Below are 16,803 nucleotides of genomic sequence, written 5' to 3'. Positions count from 1 at the left end.
ATTAATAATAGCTATTTAATTTATAGCTATAATATTTAGATATCTATAGATTTTAGATATAGGTATTTTAAAGTATATTTATAGTAATTAATCTACCTTTCTAATAACTAAAAGATATCCGAAGGAATAAGAATATAAATAGTTAACCTCCGGTAATAAAAAGATTAAAGCTAAATATTATAGCTTAGTTTAATTAAGTTTTTATATTAATTATATTATAATAATATACTATTAGATTAGTATCTATTATATTTATTAAGTAGGTTAATATAATCTCTTCTCTCTTAGTATTATAGAGAAGGAATTAAGAATTTAGTAGAATAGTAAGTCGAAAATCCTTTATAATAATAAAAATAAGATAATCGGTTTTATTAAAGACTTTTATAGGGTATTATTTATTTAATTAGCCTCTCTTTTTTTAATATTATAATAATTTCCGTAGAATTAGCTTATAAATATTTAGGCTATACCGGTTCTTATAAAACTAAGCTTAATTAGGTAGATCTAGATTATAATATTTAAGAAAATAAATCTTTTAATTATAAGATATATAGCTTTAGTAAGTTTAAGTAGATTATATTAAGAGCTAATTAAGTAAGAGTTATAAAGGCTACCTATATATTTTATATCGATTTATAACTAGTTAATCTATCTAGATATAATCTAGAGAACGGTAAGAATAATAGGTAATATATAATAATAATTACTAATAATATAATATATTATTAGTTTATATTATATCTTATAATAAAAGATAAGATATTACTAGTTCTATAACGCTTTATAGAAGATATTTATTAAAAGATAATAACTTAGACTTTTAAATAGAGAATTAATAAAAAAAGAGAGTTTTTTATCTTTATTAATTAGGTAAGAAATAAGATAATAATTATATCTATTTTTACTCTTTATACCTATAAATAAAATAGTATCTCTAAATTTATAGGCTATTATCTTCTTTAAATTATAAAGATAATAGGAATTAATATTAGTTCGCTAAAAAAATTATAGATTAAGACTTTAAATACTACTTATTATATTATAAATTATCTTTAAAAGAAGGGAAATAATATATTAGTAATCGCTTAAAAGAAGTAATTAAATATATAAACTCTTAATAATATAACTCTTTCTTTTTTATAGATCTAATATATTAAGATATATATTTATATTCCGAAGAAGAGGAGAATCTAGAATTAAAAGATAGAGCTAAGGGTCTAGATAGACTATTTTATTAAATATAAAGAAGATAATAATTATATCTACCGAATTTATAATCCTAAAACTAGAAAGATAATAAGATATAGAGATATTATTTTCTAGGAATAGAAATAAAGAATTCCTTATTTTAATAATCAGGATATTATTATTAAAAAAAAGATAATCGATAGTCTTTTAGATTCTAAGTAAAGAACTAGATTACCTATTATTATAATATAATATTCTTAATAAATTTAATAAGTTAATTAACTACTAAAGTTTAATAATTAATAATAGGTAATTAAGATAGATAAAAAAGAGGATAATAATAATTAAAGTATATATTTTATTACGCTAAAAGCGGGTATAAAGTTAATTTCTAGAAATTTAATACTTATATTATTACTATCGGTACTATCTCTAGTATTATTATTACTAGATCTATTATCTATACCTATACTAACTCCGCTATAACTAATAAGAACTTGGTTTAGACGTTAATTAAACCTATTAAGATATTTTAAAGATAAAGAATAGGATAAATATAGTAAGGCTTTATTAGTAATTAATTTAATTAAGATAATAATAGGTACGGTAGTAATTAATATTTCCTAAGATTTAAAGACCTAGTAAATTAAGATTCTATATAACTAGATAAAAGTATTAAATTTACTATAGAACGAGCTATAATAGTAAGCGATAGATCTATAGATTAAAAAGCTTAGTTGTATTAAGGCCTATTAAACTATTAATAATCTACTAAAAAGAAGTATTATACTATCTAGTAAATAGGTTTTTAATATTAAATATAATAAAGAAGACTATATTACCGAGTTTAGAGCTTAATAGATTATTTATAATAATAGATAGAGACTAGGTTTCGACTTTAATAATACTTATATATCTATTATATAGCTAGAGAGTATAAGACTATTATTGGCGGATCGAGAACAGGCAGTTAGGTGGACAATTGTATTGATACTAGAAACTAGAGAACTAGGTAGAAAAGAGAAGAGAGAGAGAACTATAGAGAGAGATGCAGATATAGAGACATAGAGTAGGGCGAACATACAAACATGCAAACATCAACCACTAGCCTAACAAAACAGGCAGCTATATAGGTTATATGACCAGAGGCTCTAACACCCCCCTTAGGTTAGTAATCCTCCTTAGATAAGATAGGCGCTCTTCCCTACCCCCCGTAGAGAATAACAAAATAATCACTTCTTCTTTAAAGATTTAGAATCCTTCTTTACCGAGTCCCTTTCCTTACGTTCTATACGCTCCGTACGCGCCTTCGCGTAGTACTAGATATTAGAGAAAGGCTCCTATCCTTTAGAAATAAAATCTTTAAGTAGGTAGAAATAAGTCTTAGTAGGGTAGCCCCCGGTACTATAATAAGTATATTTAGTACTATTAATATATTACGGCTACTAATTACGCTAACGCTTAGCCTAATTATTAATATCCTAACCTTTCGAAGGTACTCTATATAGTTACTCCTTAGGTTCCTCTTCGACTTTTTTATTATTATCTTCTTTATTATCTTCTTTATTAAACGGCTTCTAGTAGTCGTTTCTACGTCTAATATAGCCTCTATAACCGCGCTATCTATATCCGCCGCGAGAAGAAGAACTATAAGATCGAGATATCTTAGCCGTCGAAATCGTTTCGTCCGCTTTTATAATCGAGTTCGCTTTAATCGCGAGTTCTTTATAATATTTACTAAAGTTATCTATTATAATTTCCGTAGGAACTTAACGTTTTAAAGTATCGAGAGTAAAGTTTACGCTCGGGAGCTCGCTACGAAGCGCGTTAAGAATAACGTAGAGTGCTATAAAAGGGTATAGCGCTACTCCGTAACGTCCGAGAATATTAAACTAACTCTAATATATTATAACGTAATCCTTTACTATAGAGAAGTTATTATATTTTAACTTAGCGAATTTTAAAGCTTCTAAACTAATATTTATAACTTTATTATTACCGCTTATAATCTAGGTAATTTTCTTTATTAAATCGTCGGCGTATTCTAGGAATTATTAAATCGAGCCTTTAAGAGTTATAGTAATCTTATTATTAATCCTCGAGGAAATCTAGCTAAGAATAGATACCGACTAATAGAACTAGATATTATATATCGGGTCGTCTTCCGCCGGCTTCGGAATATTAAAATTCACTACGTTCTCGATTCGAATTATCCGTAAACTATTCGTAATTTTACGCTTCTAGCGTATAAAGTTTAATCTATTAACCTTTAAAATATATATCTTCGGGTATTATATATTAGTAACTACTTTTAAGCGAGTTCTTTAGGTAATAGGAAGTCCTAGAGTCGGTTAGATAGATCGGGTAGGGTCCGGTTCGGGTAGCTATCGGGAGCTTCTATCCCGTAAACTAGAGTTTAACTCGCTAGTTATTTCGATAAATTAGGTTGCTTTAAGCGAATAGTCGCGAGTAGAATAAATAGGATTACTTCTAGCGAATAATCGCGAGTAAGATAAAGAATATAGAGGGTCGCTACTAGCGAATAATCGTAAGCGAAATAAAGAGGTTTCGAAGACGTCGGTAGTCGCTTCTAGCGGATAATCGCGAGCGAGAAAAATAAGGTTTTCGAAGAATAAAATAGGTTACTCCGAGCGAATAATTATAAGCAAAATAAAGAATAAAGTAGGTCGCTTTAAGCGGATAAATCGCGAGCGAGACAAATAAGATAAATAAGGTTACTACTAGCGAATAATCGCGAGTAAAATATATAGGGTAAAAGTAGGTCCGTAAAAACTCTACAAATCACGTAATATTATCGTATAAATAACGTCACTAAAGATACTAGTCTCACTACTTCGAGAACTAATAGAGTCTTAGTAAGAAGAACAAAGGGCTCAGAACCTATTAGCGGATCGAGAATAGGCAGTTAGGTAGACAATTGTATTGATACTAGAAACTAGAGAACTAGGTAGAAAAGAGAAGAGAGAGAGAACTACAGAGAGAGATATAGATATGGAGACATAGAGTGGGGCGAACATGCAAACATACAAACATCAACCACTAGCCTGACAAAACAGGCAGCCATACAGGTCACATGACCAGAGGCTCTAACAACTATTCCTTTCTATAGTAATAATTCGGAATTTATTTTAAGAATAGATTAACTATATAACTACCTATCTTAATATCTTAATTAATAAGAGATACGTCTTTATAAGATTACCTATAGGGTATAAGATACTAGGTAAAATTTATATAATTAACTAGATAATATATAATTTATATTAATTAGCTTATCTATAGTATAAAATAATTAAATAGTAATTAGAGAGTCTTAGATTTAAATAACTATCTAATAAAAGATATATTTTTTAGTATAAAAGGAAGAGTATATAGCTTCTATTATATATTAATAATACCCTCTATATTATAGTATTAAAGAAAGATATTAAATAATTAAAATAATCGATTACTTTTAAGATTAAGATAATCGGAGAGCCTACTAGATTTTTAGGTTATAGTCTTACTAGATCGGATTATAGTATCTAGATAGACTAAGCTATTTATTTTAAAGACCTCTTATAAATAGTAAGTATAGATAGGGTTAGCTTAACGTACTTATTAATAAAAGCGTCCTATTAACTACCTTTTTTAATAAAAAAATTAACGATAAGTAGTTTAAGATTAATAATAAATAGTTCGATAATAAGATTAATTATTAAGATAGATATTAATAATAATTAATAAATTATAATATAAGAGAAATCTATATAGAGAGAGGACGTTAGTAAGGTTAGCTAGTTAACTATAAGAACTAGGCTAAATATAGCCTTTACTATAAATCGATTATAAAAAAGAATTACTAATCTAAGGAAGTAAGATTTAGAAGCTTTATTTTAGCTTTTACGCTATCTAAAAGGCGCTTTAGATTATAAAGTTAAATTAATAATTAAAGAAGATAGTTTAATTAGCTATATTAATTCTTTATATAATAATTATAAAGATAGTAAATTAATTAAGGCCTATATTTTCTATTATATTAGAGTACCGGTTTTATAGAGCTCTTAGAAGTAAGATATTATTACTACCGGAAGTACTATTATAGAGTATATTATATTAGATAGTACGGTATAGGAAGTATTATATCTAGTTAAAATCCTTTAATAGCTAAATCTTAAAGTTAAAGATAAAGTTTAAATCCTAATCTATATTAATAGCGATAATATAATTATAATCTTAAAGAATAATACTTTTAAAAAGAGTACTAAGTAGTTAGATATAAAATACTACTTCGTAAAGTATACCTAGAAGGCTAAATAGATTAATATTAGAGTTATTAATTTAAAGTTAAATCTAGCTAATATATTAATAAAGGCCTTACCGAAGGTTAATTTTAAAAGATTAAGAGAGCAACTAGTTACGAAGAAAATTAAGAAGGAAATAACAATAAATTAATAGAATTTAATACTTAGAAATTATTGATTTTATATATGATTTTACTATATAAACTAGATTGATTTTTATGATTTATTTTTAATACTTAGTCTAGGGGGTGTATTGAACCCTTAGGCATATATACTTGATTGTTTAATATAGACTGAGCCTTCTTTTGTTTGCTATTTGTTGTTTATATTCAGATGGTTTGTAGGGTATATAAACCCCTGCATAATTAGTTTTAGCAATTAAGAATCTTTCTTCTACTTTTTCCCTCTTAGTAGTAATCTTACATAGATTGCTCATTAGTTCTAAAACTATTTAGTCTTAAAGCTTGGGATACAAACACGATTAAGATGACCCTCTAGGTCCTGGATAGAAGGGTAGGTAATATCCGATATCTGATTATCCCAAAAGATTCTCATATGGATATACCCCCCGCCGACGGGACCTGGTGTTATATTAAGGGGGACCTCTGACAGCGAGTCAGGAGAAGAGATGAGATCAGCAATGCAATGGTATTGAGGCTAACTGCTGATGGTTGACGATCTCTAGATGATGAGAAGGGGAAAAGAAGAAGAGAGAGGAGAGGAGACTATCTAGTTATTGATATATGATAGTTCTGACAAACAAGGTCATGTGATATGATCCCAACACACCCCCTTAGAACTGACTCTAAATGTAGAACTCCAAATGCACTTCCAATGCACCCCCTTAATCCTTCAGAAAAAAAACCCCTTTTATTGAATATCGAATCGAACTAACAAACAAGCACTAGCAATAGCATAAGCACTAGTAATAACACTAGGCGGCACTCGCTCTAGTAAAAAGCACTAATACTAGGCGGCAACTAGCTCTAGTATAATAGGTTCTCGCTCAAATATAGCTCTGACCTAGCTCTAGCTCTAGCAACTTGCTCTAGCTCTCGCTTTAGGTACCTACCTAGCACTAGCACTAGCTCTTATAACTTACATAGTTTATATTTAGCCCTAGCCTTAGCTTTGTAGTTATTGTTGTCCTAAAAAACCGTTGTTGTATATCGAGAATAATGATTACGTTGAACGTAACGTGACGACTTATTAGTATTGCGTCGAATATCCGTTGCCGTAGGTCTCGAGAAAAGAATGATTACGCGTTCCGAACTTCTTCCGGTCGCGTCGAAAAAAAAATTATTATAGACGGTGCCGAAAGAGGTAAAACCGTCGAAAAAGTTTGAAATACGCGATCGTACGCGTAGTTAGTACTCTTCCCCTAAGCTCGTGGGAAAATCGGAGGTATAGGATTCTAGAACGCCGGGGTACCGGGTGCCGGGGGTAGCCGAGCCCATAAAGGGCCAGCTACCCCAGCTTCGAAAATCGATGAAAAAGCGGCGCTCGGAACGAGCGAAGGCTCATAACCTAACAGCGAGTCAGGAGAAGAGATGAGATCAGCAATGCAATAGTATTGAGGCTAACTGCTGATGGTTGACGATCTCTGGATGATGAGAAGGGGAAAAGAAGAAGAGAGAGGAGAGGAGACTATCTGGTTATTGACATGTGACAGTTCTGACAAACAAGGTCATGTGATATGATCCCAACAACCTCGATAGAAATAAGATCAGAAATAGCTCTTGCTCTCTGTATATCGGACGCAATATAGTCGGTTTGAATGAATTCTATAATTAGATATAGTCTATCTGATATACCGAATACGGTATAAATTTCAGGAATACGAATAGCGGCGCTTGCCCTAATCCGATTAAATAAAAATTGTTGATTTTTCTATTCGCAATAAGGGACCTTATATTTGATAAAAAGCTTTTCGCCATTGTGGACGTGGATGAAATGGTTGTCCCTCCGACCTTGTTTAGTGCAAAGCAATCTAACTTGCTCTTTACTAGGTAGGTCTGGGGCATTTGGAGAAATAAAATCGACAATGTCACTCATATCGGCGATCGAGAATGAGATGGAGACGTGAGGGGAGGGAAAGGGAAATTTGCGGTGTCACCGTAGGTATGACTAACTAGTTACATACATATAACTAGTTAATGTAATCGGTAAGCGAGCTGACCACTCCCAAAACACTTAGTAAGTCACTACGCCAAAGTGTTAACACCCCAAATCCTGCTATATAGTAAATGACTATGAAAGACATAGTTCCTGGAACCCGGGGAAGATAAAGTTGCTGGAGCTAACAAGGTCTTAGGAGTATGTTGAGAATAGCTAAATAGGCAAGGTGGTTGTGAATGTATATGTACTATATACTAGTCCTTCCATCGTAATAAAACTACCTATCTGGATGGAGAACTCGAGCCCTGAGGTTTCTAACTCTTACTTAGTAAGTCTGGGACTACCCGTGGACGGACCTGTCCTGAGGTGAGCTTCCGAGAGGTTTGTAGGGATTGTATATGTGCGGTGCCTGAGACGTATACTGCGTGCGGCCAATTGGCTAGCTAGAACTTAGGTGTACTATAAGTATATATAAAGAAGGGATAATATTGGAGCAAGCGAATCTTAGAATGCTCGGCGGTGGTGTCTGTATACCTAGGTAGGTCACTATAACTAACTGTCAAAGTCTAAGATCGAATATATGAATTTTATATGGTATTATACTATGTATAGTAGATCATATGATTTCGAGTACTCGGTATACTATTAATATGGTTAGTCATTAGTACCGCTCAAATTGTTGAAATAGCGGGTTTTTGTTATTTATGTTAGATAGAGTTGTTAATATCTGCTAGTTGTATAATATATTGTAATATAGATAGATTTCTATCACTAACTAGTATCTGGAACCTTAGAGGCTAGGCGGCGGGATCACGTGGGTAGATGATTTTCCCCCGGATCTACTTCCCCGTCGATCTCGGATCTCCGCTACCTATTGAAGCTTAGGTATTTAGATTAACGAACTTATCTTAATAATACTTTTTTATACGTTGTAATAGCTATTCTGCCACGATTATCACGCCTTAGCTTAGTAGCGTTACTCGATCACCTGTGAGTTTTCTATATGTCACTAATCTAAGTCACGCCGCTTATGTTTCCTTAGCCTCCGTTACCTCCTATATCTACCTTGCCCGCTCGTTCGCCTACTAAGTCTACTAGCGAAGGCCCTCTCGTGCTACTAGTAAGAAGAAATTCTACTAGCTCAAGTTGAGTCACTTATAAGCATAGTTTATCGTTCCCCCGGGCTGGACGGTACGTCCCGGGAGCCCTAGTTTTGAATACGAGTGGGATGGTGTTAATTCCGCGGGTTAAAAGATTGCTCGAGGCTATGGTCTTACTCTAGGACGACCGATGTTAGAGGATGACGATGCCTCTATAATGATCTTCCAATCTGGCGATAAACTCTATATCTGGGATGTGCTTTATTATGATGTGTATGAAATAGTATCTTAGGATATTAATGAAGTCGCCGTGTTCTGTCTTAGGAAGGAGGTTATAAGAAGCTATAGAAATGCCTTCTTGATCTAGTTGAGGATATTGCTGTCTAAGCATGATAGTTGTGCCGGCTTAAGAGGTTTTGAGGAGGATTAGAAGAGGTTACGTTACCGTACGAGCGACACGTATTGCTTTATTTTGAGCGGAGTTTTGTTTATCTTTGCTTTTGTTCTCGTCCTTTCTTTAGATTCTGGAACGAAATCACCTTGTGTCTTTTTTGCGCAACCCTGGACCGTTTATTGTACCCGCTCCAAAGTTGATGAGCTCTGTGCCGCTGGGGGCTACGGCCCCCTGTTCGTTGGCCCAAACATACTGTCTCTCCACGCTGAGTAATGTCGCGCCATAATTTAGTCTAAGCCTACACTCACTCTGCCTAAGTGACGTGAAGCCCCAGGCTGATTATTATACTATACGGAAACGCCACGATTCTACCCCGCAAATTCACGCATAATCGTAGACTTTCCGTTGTGACCTTGGCTTACACCATATCGGATATTAGATATTCGGAACTTACGCTATTGACTACATTAGGGTTAGCGCTCTTTGTCCGTGTGCGTTCCCGTGCGCGGGCTTTGTATGAAGTCCCTCGTTTAGCTCCTTCCTTCAACCAGCATCCTTTCCTTTTTATTTCATCGCCCTACTGAAATTTTGCAGAAGAGACATTTTTGCTATTGATCCGGACCAGTGGGCTCCATATTCCTTGTCATCACGCGCTCGGCCCCACCAACATCACTACTCGTACCAGCTTATGATACAGGGCTGTGTGTATTATTCATGAGATGGGGTTATCGATTGGTAAATGCAGGGATTTTCTTCTACAATAACGCCCTATTTGGTCTCGTTTTTGTGTTGGATGGGCGCTAGTTGTTGGTGGCAGTCCTGCGCAACACACATGGTCCAATCAATAACCGCCCGAAGATGTGGATTCTGAACTGAGCAGAATTCGATCAAGATACACAAGGCTGACATGTCGGACCAACATTCTCATAGTTTGACCATATATAGAAGAAACGATATTCCCATTGCATCAATCCAGAAGAAGGGAAAGAACCCAATCTACCACCAAGATGAAGCCATCAAAGCAGAACCATCACTTTATCCCACGGTTTATCTTAAGAAAATTTGTACCGGAGAATCAACCACCAGCATTGCCAGCTGCGGAAGCTGGTACGACGAAAAGAAATAAATATCGTGGCCGTGATTTTCTTGTGAACAAGATTGATCTTGAAAGATGCGTCCTCAGTCAGCGACCTGTCTCAACCGAATTTTCCCTCGTGGACTTGTATCGTGATACTGGTTTCGAAGAAAATCCTTATCATCTCGAGAAGAAGCTTTCACTTCTTGAGTCTCAAACGAGCGAGATCATCCGTCGTGCATGCAACCTGTTCTCTCAAGGCCTGGACCTTGAAATGGACCGGATTGAGCTTGATAGGCTCCGGAAGTTTCTTTTTCTAATGAAATATCGAAACTCGGGAATGTTTGACCGATACAACCATAACCAGATTGACCAATACGAGGCGGATGACCGGAAAAGATTGTTAAGTTATATGCAGTCAAAGGGGTTTACGAGACCGCGTGACGTGTGGTTTGATAACCTGCGTCGGTTCTTGGATCTTGATATGGACCCCGCGAGGGACTGGATTGACACCCTCAAAGCGCAAATCTACCCTGACGATGCTCTGATGATGCAAATACATCTAACTTGGAGCTTCATAGCGTTCTGTGAACCGACCAATCCAGGGGATGAATTTCTGCTGACTCAAAATGCGTACTCCATTTTTGAAGGCCCGTCAACAACGAGATATAACGTGATTACCCAAAAGGCCGATGCCAACTTTTATACCGAGTACCACAATTTTGCCCCGATATCTCCACGGCTCATCATTATCTTACGAAGTCATCTTCTTCAGTCAGAAGGTCAATCGCAAGATTGGCTCAGGGGGGCGCGAAATCGACTTGCAATGGCAGTTCAATCTCAACATCTCAATCCAAAGCAGGATCAATACTACACGATCTTCCCGTTCGACCATGTCGCCCTATGTATACGGCATCGGAGATTACTTCACCAACCTGCTTTCGTGAGACTGATAAAAACTTCTGTTTCAATGTTTCAATCTCTCGCGCCACCATACGACAAGCATAAACAACATCTTTCTAGAAGAAGCCCATACCACCTCATCAATCATCTATCACTCTCAAGGATCACTGAAATCAAGCTTAGAACAATATTTCAAATCGGAGACGACTGGCATGAAAGCTGTTCTTGATCCACGTCACATCCGTCATCTACACTTGATAGCGCTTGAGAAAATCGCCCGTGATCTCGGAAGCTCTGTCAGTTGCAGAATGAATGCGCCTTGCGGTGTTTCTTCACCTCCACGCATGTTCATGTCCTCATTTGTGACGTACACAGTTGCATATAAACTTCTACATGAGAAGCGTACGGAAATGCTACCCCAAGCTTATTCGCTGATGAATCCAGGTGAGTCAGAAATATTCTGTTACAAATATATATGTATTGACATCTTGAGCTACAGAAGCGAGCGAAAGAGCTTTTTGGAGCGATACCCACCAAGCCGGTCTCATGATGATATTGAGGACTAAACTTGACCGGGCGCTGAAAACTTCAAGCCTCTCTAGTGAAGCAAAACTTGAGGTTCGCAGTAATTTACGTGGTTTCTTCATGGAATTTCCTCCTGAAAGGTTATGGCTGTATCTGAAAATCTCACGAAACATGAACAAGTTTGATGACCAAGACTTCACCAAGCAGATTATCGATCTTGAACTCGAAGGCCCAGAGGATGATTTCCCCAGATGTGAGTGTTGGTTTGCCCGACCAACTTTCATTTCAATATAGTGTACGAGGCCCGAACTAATCATGAATCAGACATAGCGTTATTCCCTAGCCAGCGAACGAATCTCGTGAAAGCCATGTACTACAAAGCTATAGTGTAACTTGATCGGTAAATGAAATGGATTGTTTCATGAAACTGTTTGACTCCCCTGAGATTCAATTTGGTTGAGCAAAATATTTTAACGGGGTATCCATGGGTTTCGCACCACCTACCTGACTTAGGAGATAAATGCAACGTAGTTTTGTCCTACAAATCTCACGATGGCTTTCCAAAGGTTGGATCATTGTTTAAGATTATGCCGTATCAATGATTTGGGAACTAACAACACCAGGCACGCGATACTAACCTTGGAAGGTAGAGCTCTCATCAGATTCCCGGCGGCGTGACCTCGATAATGGGGACTGAGCACAGAATATAAGTTCGGAAGGCCTGCAGGAGCTTTTTGTTGAGGTTTCAAAGTGCTACATAGGACTCTAAAAAGGTTAGCAATTATCGAAGAAGTCGTTTCTGGAGACTTTTCCTAGGTCTCATGCGTGGTCTCCTTACTCTATGTTTCACAACCCATTTTACGTAGATGGTTAAATATCTGTTGTATTATGTTGCTTCGAGAGCTGTCTTTTTGCTACTCGGTAAGATCATTCAGTTGCGAGCTAGTCCATCCGATACACATAGTACATAGTATGTACATACGATAGATTACGAGGGGTAATAGCTGTCGCAGATCTTGTATTTACCACAGCATTTCGGTTGCGCAGCACGTTATGATGCGTTGTCATTTGAAAGAATTCCCTCATTTTCCTTTGCTCGATTTTCATTTGCTCAGACAAATTTTGGGCGCTTAGAATACTGCGCCGCGCCACGGATACACCACTGTGGGGACAAGGCAGAAACGCAGCTGCGCCTAGTCGCAGTATTCTTCTGAACAGGACGAAGCCCCATGGAGGTTCAAGTTCAATGCACGGAGTAGAATCTCGATCTAGACCACCTCATGGAGTTTTAACAGGTTTAACATGATCTGTATCCTCCGTAAAGCCTTCGAAATTATGCCCCGACTTTTTCACCCTTCATACTAATATACCATTTATAGATATAGGAAGACTTTTTTGAGAGTTCATGAAGGTCTCATGAATCCTGTTGCTGCCTAAAAACCCATACCCCAGAGCTTATGCGCCCTGCTTACCGACTTGGATAGAACCGAATAACTTCAAGTTTGGAATTGGGGGCGGGTGAACCCCCATTCAAAGCAGATATGGGTGCACTTGTATAAAAGAATCGACATCGATTATCTCGTCTTGCTTGAACGTAGCCACCATGTTTACCAAGGTCATGGTAACAGTGATACATGAATCTAGAACTTCTGCCGGTTCCAAGTGAGGTAGTCAGGCAGCAAAGTGTGTTGTAAAAAAAGCCTTGAACATTGATTCCTATGGAGATTCGCAAAGTGGCAAGGTTGTTCTTTTTGCCCTGTCACAAAGCCCAAAGCCTCGCTCAATAGATCAAGTCCTAGCATTGAACTGAAGCTCATACACATCGAGAGCCGCTGGTTGCATGTTCTTTCTCGATGATCGCATTTGCCAGTCTCATAGACTGATCAGCCTATGATAATTTCAGTACTCACTGTAATCATCGATACCGTCGATACTTGTGGCTGTCTTAGCTCGCTGTAGACCCTTGTTAGGTTGGCCCACAGGCACGAGCTATGAATAGCGAGGCGTAACCCGGGGGCAAGGTCTGCCTGTTTCCCAGAATATGATAAACACAGATGATTCTTGCTTGATGACTTGGAGCTGTGAACTGTGATTTTACTATTCTCATTCTATTTTGTTGAGCTGGTATTGCATACTCTTTTCTTCCCCTATTGTGCCTACACACTTTAAAGTAGGCAACCTCCACATGGAGACCCCAAATCACATTTCTCGTCACTCTGACTTCGGAGTGCAAACCAAAACACCTGCAATAGATGAGTTCAACCATCTATCACGTGAAATGAATTGGAAGAGAGGTTCAAGGAAATATCGAAGTGAACTTTCGAAATTCCTGGAATCCGAATTTGCTATTCACTTTGGCACCGATGCGACAAAATTGGAGAATTGGCAGGCCCTATGTCTTGAATTGAAGATTCAAAATTCAATTCAAAGTATCAAACAATGTCGAAAAGTACGATTTATACCCCGAAGGCTCTCTAGCTCTAGTCTCTTCTCATGCTGAATTTGCCAGGCTCTTGCAAAGGTACACGTGAATCTGGTCGACTTGGTCGACTCCCGTCGCACAGGAAAGGAAGTCAAACACTTTGCTAGTCAAAACGCACTCAGGAAGTACACGATTGAGACTGGAAAGATATTCCCAAAATCGGCTGCTAAGAAGGATGGATTTCTCAAGGCCTTGCTTCGGGAGATCTTTTAGCTGGCGAGACTGCGTCACCTATGACCTTAGGGTAATAAATGAAAACAAGGCTTGCATAGTTCTAGTTTGTGATACTTAGAGTCAAGGAAGCTCAATATAATCAAGATCAATACACGGATTCGTCCGGGGGTCCCTGTTGATTATAGTTGTTCTGAATAACCTGACTAATCCACATATCATCCAAGAGGGAAGGAATATCATTAGGTCTGTTTCATTCCTTTGCTTGTCAGTCTCTTTGGCTTTCTTCTCTTCGATAAAGCGAACTACGATATACAGCTCCTTGTACCTTGTGGTCTTCTCCACAAATGCAAAAGGTACAATGGTCTCTTCTGATTAAGAGGAAAGGAAAATCTGTGAAGGTTTTCATCGCGGTACTCTTAGAGATAGTCAACTATTTATCATATCTTTGAGCTCCAACAGGGGCCTAGAAACCCCAAAATTGATCACCCATGAGTTATAGGGTAGCTAGTGATTATGGCCCAGCTTATAATATCGATTGTACCATGGATATTTTTCGGAAATTGGGCTATTTTTCTTCTTATAGCTTGCGGCACCATTTTTGCCCTGCTCACGGGTAGTCTACGGCAATGGGACCTCGAGAAATGGGCGGGGCCGCGGCTGAAGTCGACAGATCGGTTCAAAGAAAAACCAAAACCAAGACTGTATGCCTACTGCGTGGTAACGGTCATCGACATGCTATGGTGCTCACTGGTAAAGATGGCGCAGTTGATTTGGAGAAAATGGCGACAGCGACGTCAGAATCACTAAGCGAGACACCCTGGCTGCTAGGAGGCCTTGTTCTGCTGTGGACGTTTCTTCTCATCATGTTGTCAGGGCTGAAAGAGAATACATGGTTCCTTGTGCTTATCGGTGGCTTGGGGATGGTGCAAAATATCTGCGCCAGTGCAGCTCGAAGACATCCCGAGGCACTGAACCTACATATCAAGCCGTATCCCGCACGACCTACCATCATCGCGCTTGGGTTCGACTGGCAACATGATGAGGAGAATTCCGATGAAGACATGGATGACGCGGCTGCAAACTAGCGTGAAAAGCTGGATTATCGTATGACGCCCGGCGTTCGCGGCGCTATTCGAGAGTTGGAGAAGATTTTCCCTAAGGGGGGTTTGAGTACAAACCGAGGAGTCCAGTCGCGTTATGGTGCCCCATATAGACGATGAAACTATTGGTATCATATAGTGTACATTTGGCAAGGTAGAGATGGAAGGATGATATATGTAGTTGTATGGAGAGGTGGGAGGTAGCAAATGCAACGGGCGACTTGTGCCATACATAGCCGCTGCCTGACAGCAGCACGCTGATGTCCGAGGCCGCTCGAGTTGGCAAGGGAGGCGCTCGATTTCAAATTTGTCCTAATGCCTCAGTAAACAACTAGGTGCGCTGCTTTGGCTATGGTGTCTAAGGGGTCTGACTCCCAAACGAACAGCAACCGAAGCCATAGCAGATGTAATGTAGTATTCAGCTTTGTCTATGCGCGAATTGGCTAGATGCCTCGTGTGATGATGATACCCCAGATACAGCCTGAGGTGCCGGAGATGACTGTGAAGAACGATTTTGGTAATATTGAGATGCTCTCCGCTGCTGTCTTGCCCATCATTGGAGGCTTGTGAGTAAAGTAGGCATATAGTGAAAGTCTAAGTTTGGGAATCAATTGATTATCGCCTATAGTAAAGCCGCCGTGCTTATAATAGACATATAGCAAGATCAGGATAATCATGCGCTAAACCTAGTGAGACATAGCACTAGTCCTACTTAGATCTATAAAACTGCCTATACGGAATGACCACGATTATCTCCCACAACACCACGTACAACCATGGGCTTTCCGCTGTTCCCCTAGATTACACCATATCGGATTATTCATGTAAGTTTGTTACGGATGCGGCTCTATGAGACAAAATGGTAATATATGAGACATCCCATATTTCTTTTCCACGCTTCTATGCTTGTATGCCTAATGAGGCAATTTTACCATTGGCCCGGGTTACCGACCTGGCGCGACTGATTTGTCAAGTTTCTGCAATGCCTCGACCGTAATATGCGCTGCCTTGACTCGCCTAGCCTCGTTTCCCTTTAGCTCCCACTACTACGCACGAGATAAGGCTATTTTGCCCTTGGCCTGCTACTGCGCCGACCTGCAGATCCGTCGCCATGGGGCTCCAAATCTGCCTTGGGGCCCACACCCTGCAACCTATTTGTGCTCGCAAAATCAACCTGCATCAAATTGCTTTCCTGTTTGAGAAACATCACGTAGGTGCGGTTCGTTAAAGTTCGCGCTGAGGTGTAGTTGTTAAGAAAAGCTTTTGTGAAAATTTTCAGACGGTACCGTGCATCATACGGCCACTGCATGAGAAAACAACCGAGACACCCTTGTCCCTCATGTGATTGGTAGATATGTTGGGCATTGACAAGTGCAGAAAGATGAGCTGGCGATGTACCCCAATCCGAATCCAGCAATTCTTGGGCAGCCAACCGAGTAA

At 37.9% G+C, this 16,803-nt stretch overlaps 3 protein-coding genes across 3 annotated transcripts; all 3 read left to right on the top strand.

Moving 5' to 3' along the window:
• Positions 1 to 10,111: 10,111 nt before the first annotated feature.
• On the top strand, positions 10,112 to 11,999 carry N7516_009624 (DUF4238 domain-containing protein; the record flags this gene model as incomplete). The annotated part of the gene is made up of 4 exons (XM_057222343.1): positions 10,112 to 11,084; positions 11,203 to 11,526; positions 11,582 to 11,860; positions 11,932 to 11,999. Coding segments are annotated over 2 exons (975 nt in total). The 3' UTR covers positions 11,205 to 11,526; positions 11,582 to 11,860; positions 11,932 to 11,999.
• A 1,793-nt stretch (positions 12,000 to 13,792) lies between these two features.
• On the top strand, positions 13,793 to 14,302 carry N7516_009623 (uncharacterized protein; the record flags this gene model as incomplete). The annotated part of the gene is made up of 2 exons (XM_057222342.1): positions 13,793 to 14,056; positions 14,117 to 14,302. 2 exons carry the CDS (start codon positions 13,793 to 13,795, stop codon positions 14,300 to 14,302), a joined length of 450 nt encoding a protein of 149 aa, XP_057069563.1.
• A 587-nt stretch (positions 14,303 to 14,889) lies between these two features.
• Positions 14,890 to 15,348, top strand: N7516_009622 (uncharacterized protein; the record flags this gene model as incomplete). The annotated part of the gene is made up of 1 exon (XM_057222341.1): positions 14,890 to 15,348. One exon carries the CDS (start codon positions 14,890 to 14,892, stop codon positions 15,346 to 15,348), a length of 459 nt encoding a protein of 152 aa, XP_057069562.1.
• Between the last annotated feature and the right edge of the window lie 1,455 nt (positions 15,349 to 16,803).

Source organism: Penicillium verrucosum (genome assembly GCF_028828655.1).
Source record: "Penicillium verrucosum strain IBT 35672 chromosome Unknown utg000004l_segment0_segment0, whole genome shotgun sequence".
Lineage (NCBI taxonomy): Eukaryota > Fungi > Ascomycota > Eurotiomycetes > Eurotiales > Aspergillaceae > Penicillium > Penicillium verrucosum.
Note: the sequence above shows the minus strand (reverse complement) of the source record. Positions and strands in the feature narration are given on the sequence as shown.